Genomic DNA, 5,967 nt, shown 5'->3' with positions numbered 1-5,967 from the left:
TTTACAGGACGCTAGCCAGCTACCTCACCCCTATATGATGACAAGTTCAAACATCATTCAGCTCGTTATTCCATAATATCCAATATAGAGGCTATGTTAACAAAGCTGCTAAATCCCAGTTTTATGAACTGTTTATTACAGGCAGGTTTCCTATAGCAAGTTCTCTACTGATTGAGACAGCCATAAACACAGGGAATTTTTCTGAAAGCATTTACACAATAGGTAAACTGTTGTCCAAAGAAAATTTCTTATAAAACTATTGCAAGGGCAGCTAACAGCTAACTAGACTTTCTTGAAGACCTTAAACATATCTTAAGTCTAAGCAGGCATACTTACACAAGCTATGAAAGGGTCCACTGGATATTTCTTCCTAGATAGCATCTACCAGTACTTGTAGCAAGGGGGCAGCTGTATTTCTGTTCATCAGCCTGAAGTTTAGCAATTATTTTAATAGGGTGGTGGTCTACTACAGTAGACTTCAGAAGCTGTACATGGTGATAAAAGCTTCCTGATGCAGCCTCCAACAACTCCTGCACACCATCATTCTTAATACAACAACCAGCATCTTTATTTTCTGGACTACCAAGACTTTTTCCTTCCTTTTTAGCTTCTAAAGCCAAATATTTAAATACAAATATCAAACCTTGACACTCAAGTTCTGTCTCAAAGCCCAAACAAGCAACTAGTACTGAATATAGACAGACAGCAGTCAAAGTTTCAATTAGTTTTCTGACATGGCTCTGATCTTCTATTAAGGGACACTATATTTCACTGTGCAGTTTTCTCAATCCAAAACACAACATCCTTGCTTGTGGAAGAGATCATCTGTTTTCCAGTTACTCAAAGAGAAAGTAATGTTTTTATTTATAAATCCAAGATTGGTTTTTTTAGTGAAAATTTAAGCAAGTAACATGCTAGGATTTTCCCTCATTAGGGGATTTCCCCAGTAGTTGTTCCCTGAACTGACAAATAAAAACTTCACATAATCTCTTCCCTGGGTTAGTGATTATGTTGGGGAGGGATGTCACAACACCCATCCAGTAGTTTTCAACAGGGAAAATCCCAGATTTAAAATTGCTGGTTTAAACAAGTCTTTCCAGCTCATTCGTGACCCAACTCAAAGCCTGCTGGAGCACTGCAACTCAAGCACATTTTGTCTCTGTGATCCAAGAACATACCATGCTACCATGTTCTCCTTCAAAAAACCCACTGACCCAGCAGACAAAGACTTTGCACCCAAAGGTCTGCAGAGAAACAGTTCAGACTGGCAGGACACCAACACCTGGCCTCCTTTTTTACTTCTAGTTCATAATGTTATAAGCACAGGAGACTGAAGTGTCTGTAACACCATCTTATTTAACAGCTTCCTAGTTGGAGACATCCCAGCCTTTTTTATTACAGCAATAAAACTGTAGCTGTTAGAACCAGAATTCCATCAGGAAAATCCAAAAGCAAACTACTGCAGACTTAAAAGTCTGGAAAAAGTTACTTGGTTTTGGTTTGGTTTGTTTTTTTTTTTTTCTTTTTTTCTTCATCTGTACAAGGCTAGAGTTAGGGGGATTTTTTTTATGGTGTGGGTTGGAGAGAAGAAAGGGGGAATCAAGGTCACTTGATCATACAGCTTATGTTTAATGACAGCAGGGAAGCCTCAGTGACAAACTGAAGGCAGAAGAGATCCAACAGCAAGCTGTTGTTCAGCACGACTGAGACACTGATACAGCTTCTAACCTTGTCAACACTGTAGATGGCTCTAGATAATGCCACCCAGCTGGGAGTGCTTAAATCAAGAGGGACAGCCTATTTTGGACAAAAACTTAAGAATTAGTCTCCTGTCTTAAGACAGATTTAGATTGAACTAGCTTAATGCAGCAAGTACCAGCTCAAGCTACTAAGCACAAACACAGGACATAGAAATTCATTCCTGTTAAATAGATTCGATGAACAAGTGTAGAAAATAAATATGAAAGGCTGAGGGAGCTGGGTCTCTTTAGCTTGGAGAAGAGGAGACTGAGGGGAGACCTCATTGATGTTTATAAATATGTTAAGGGCAAATGTCATGAGGATGGAGCCAGGCTCTTCTCAGTGATGCCCAATGGTAGGACAAGGGGCAATGGGGTGTGAGCTGGAACACAGAAGGTTCCACTTATACTTCAGAAGAAACTTCTTTACAGTGAGGGTGACAGAGCACTGGAACAGGCTGCCCAGGGAGGTTGTGGAGTCTCCTTCTCTGGAGACATTCAAAACCCGCCTGGACACCTTCCTGTATGATCTCATTTAGGTTCCTGCTTCGGCAGGAGGATTGGACTAGATGATCTTTCGAGGTCCCTTCCAATCCCTGACATTCTGTGAAATATTTACTGACTATTTCATAATATTTTTTAGAAACAGCAATCTAGAGCCACTTCTGGGTTAAAGTGGATAGACAATAGCTAAACAATCTAAATATCCCTATAGTTGTCTCAGGTTCATTTTGCTTTGTCAAGTGATTTTCTTTAATTATTTCACTTTCTTTAGTCTTTCTGCCCCTTTATTAAATTGCAATTAATTTTCAATTTTTGCCTTCATCAGCAGTTCTTCCTCCCAGAATCTTTGGGCCCAGGGTGTCTTGCAAAGATAGAATTATCAGCTTTAGCCACCTTCTATCCTTCCAAACATTTAAGCAAAGTGTTCTTTGGGTTTTGAAAGGTTTAAAACCTCCTTGTGACTTCCAACCACTTTCAATTACCCTGTACTCCAATGTTACTTTTTAAAAGAAAGGAAATGGTGATTCCATTCATTAAGTACTGCATTGCATTAGCTTCCCATCAAACAGCCCTCCTCTATAAACTGGAGAGAGAAGAGAATGAGTTACATTCTTCTGGATTCCCTGATTCTCTTCCTGCTTTCCAGCCTTCTGCATTCAGCTCTAGGAGCTAAAAAACCAATATAAGACATTAACAGTTGTGTCAATGATGAGTTTTGATTCTTAGCTAAAGATACCATGTCTATGGCTTGTGAGTCTACAACTTCAGCCTTTAGCCTTTTCCCAATGCCAAATGGACTCTCAGTAGGGAAGCTCAGTACACTGCCAAAAAGCAACAGATGTAAGAGTGGGCCACTTCAATTAACAGGACCATCAACACACACACTGTGAATTAAATTACCTCAGGTCTGTTTTGTGAAAAGATTCCTATATATTGAACATGAGATGGTTTGAAGCCTCGGTGGAGTAATGCAGAACCCACACACTCTGCTCTGTCTAAAGCCTGGAGGGGCAAAAGAGAGAGAAGAAAAAAATTGAGAGCATGCTCATCAGTATACATCCCTCAACATTATTTTACCTTAAGTCTTACAAAAAGAAGGCAAATAACTGGTAAGAAGTAGACAGACTTTTTCCAGGTTATTTTGGATGTCCTCTGTGACTTTGATAACCTAGACACTGCAGTGCCATTACACTGCACTGATTGTAGATACTACATTTGCACTCTACATGCAGCAGAAGAGACACTTAATCCAGTCGGACTTGAAAGCGTTAAGTCTAAGATTAAATGTTCACATAGCCAGAAAAGGCTGTTTCGTTATATCTGTATTAAACCCTAGAAGTGACCCTGGAATGATTCAGCACTATATTTTTTCTTAATCACAAGCACTACTTATGCCATCCTTCTGCTTCATTCAGTGCTTATGGGAATAGAATTTCTCCCTTCAAAACACGGGAGAATAAGGAGGTAAAATCCAGACAGTTCAATAAACAAAGCTTGGGAAGGCAATTTTCTAAATTCTTTCCATTTAGCACATGACCTGAACCCATGTTAGTCACATGACAAACAGAAAAGTTTTATTAAAGAGAGATTGCACCTAACAAGGGCCCAGCAAAATCACCTTGGAAAAAGTGAGGTCTGCTGCATACAAAGGGTGTTTAATGACCTTAACAGTATGCAACAGGCAAGGCTTAGGCAAACTTGAAGACAATAACTGATTAAATCATGAATGAGCAAGAAGTGAACAGCTGTTAAAGATTTGCATAAAGATATTTTTAGCAATCACAAAGGAGCATGCTACTAGTTAGAAGCATATCTGTTAACAGCCTATACAGCCATCATTCAGCACTATGGAGACAAGTCAAGAAACACAAGTAACGTTTGTAGATAGGACTTTTCCTAGTATAAAATCAGCCTCTCTGACACAAGCACCTAAAGTATTAGCAGTCAGGGTCCCTGAATACTACTGCAAAGCTGCAGCCCTTCAGAGGCGGTGGCCAAGTTCGAAACAATTAATCAGCGAGATGCTAAAAGCTGCCAAGATAACCTAAAAAAATTCAGAAATAAAACTGTTAATAAACCAAGTAAGTGCAGGAGATACTCTTCTCTCCCTTTCACATATTTGAGGCTGTTCCTTTAAGATACACTAACAGGAACTGGAACCTTTCTGCAATACCTTGCTACTACTTTAAAGCATCTCTAAATAAATAATTAAGATCTGTTATATCACATTACTGGATGCTGTATCCATGGTCTCAGCAAGCAAAAGCAGGTCTAGCACTAAGTTAGAGAGACTACTTACCTCTTTATAGGAGATCCACTCATATGGCTGGTTTGGTTTTCTAACACCTAGACATGGACCATTATCTAAAAACAATAACCAAAAGTTACTCAAAATTTAATTCCCGACTCCTCTGTCCTGACATTACACTAACTACGCTCTTGGAGTTAAGCCTCTAGATTCTTTGCGGACACCTTCAGAAGACTTTTTCTAATAGAGGGACAGGGAGGGAAGCTGGGGAAGCACACAGAGGCAACAAGGTTTGTTTAGGCTAAGGAACACAGCACTGACTTTATTCACATAACTCTGCTTCACAAAAGGTCACAGTTAAATTTGCCTTCAAGAAAGCTTACATCCAACACATTTATCATATTGCTAGGTAGACATACCCTATCCCCAAGTGCAATTCAAGAGTGCCCAGACCTTTAGTTCTTGACATATTGTTGAAAAAACAAAACAAAACACCAAACTATATTTAGTTTTAGACTTACTTGATACTTGCAAACCCCTTTGGAAGATATCATAAGCTGTTCTCACATCATCATAGTAGTAAATCAACAGTTCATCACTGTTAAGAAGAGAGGACCTTCGAGCATGCTCACCACCCTAAGAAAAACAATTAGAAAGGTTAGATACACTTGTTGGTTATAAATGAACAGGAATAAATGAAGGAATAAAAGACACCTCATCCATTAAATTTTGTTACGAGCCTTGGCAAATTCTGCTTGAGAGAACTTCAGTCCTTTTCACCACCAGGTGAGAGATCTGCAAGGTTTCCCAGGACGTGGTTTAAAGAGTCAGACTGCTCCCTGCATTACTAGAAGTCTGTTAGGTAAAATCTTATTCCTCAGCTACATATGTTAGAATAGAACAAATGAAAACCACAAAATGCCCTTTGACATTTCTTCCTAGACACAGGGTTTCTCTTAAGAAGTGTTTTACTCTATTATTGCAGTATATAGCATAATTAATTCTATCAAGCTTTCTAAATCACTCCAGCCTCAGAGCTCTCTAGATACAACATTAATGCTGAGATCCTAATCTACTTTTCTAATTGAGATTACAAAACAATCACATTTCAAATTGCGGTTTCAAAACCTAAATGATTTTGAGTGGTCAACAACACCCTAAGTGTTCTCATAAGTAAAATACTCTGCAACAGATAAAAATTGAGTAAATTAAAGTTCCATCTTACAAAAAAGGTTTGCTCCTGATCCAGTTAGAGGCAGTCAAGACAATACTACCTTGAGAATTAACATAACTGTTTTTCAGTAGGTGAGCATTTACACAGGCTACAAATGGAAGTCAATACAAGACTTTAATAGCTCATAATTTTAACACAGCCTTTTTAGAGTGACTGATTAAATAATCTCATTTTATACCAATCAAGTCTTACAAACTGCAGTTATGCAAATGCTATTGGGCCACATTTATTAGTCCTGCTAT

At 38.7% G+C, this 5,967-nt stretch overlaps 1 protein-coding gene across 1 annotated transcript in view; it reads right to left on the bottom strand.

The window, feature by feature from the left end:
* Window positions 1-5,967, bottom strand: part of LOC104529086 (long-chain-fatty-acid--CoA ligase 1-like) — a gene marked incomplete at its 3' end in the record, with an annotated part of 12,957 nt that overhangs the window by 1,553 nt on the left and 5,437 nt on the right. Inside the window, exons 2-4 of the mRNA XM_010173276.1 lie at window positions 5,013-5,127; window positions 4,543-4,607; window positions 3,144-3,245 (exon numbers count right to left, since the gene is read on the bottom strand). Of these exons, the coding sequence (XP_010171578.1) occupies window positions 3,144-3,245; window positions 4,543-4,607; window positions 5,013-5,127 (282 nt within the window). The remainder of the gene's footprint in view (window positions 1-3,143; window positions 3,246-4,542; window positions 4,608-5,012; window positions 5,128-5,967) is intronic.

This window comes from Antrostomus carolinensis, unplaced genomic scaffold (assembly GCF_000700745.2).
Source record: "Antrostomus carolinensis isolate BGI_N321 unplaced genomic scaffold, ASM70074v2 scaffold42408, whole genome shotgun sequence".
In the NCBI taxonomy this organism is placed as follows: domain Eukaryota; kingdom Metazoa; phylum Chordata; class Aves; order Caprimulgiformes; family Caprimulgidae; genus Antrostomus; species Antrostomus carolinensis.
Note: the sequence above shows the minus strand (reverse complement) of the source record. Positions and strands in the feature narration are given on the sequence as shown.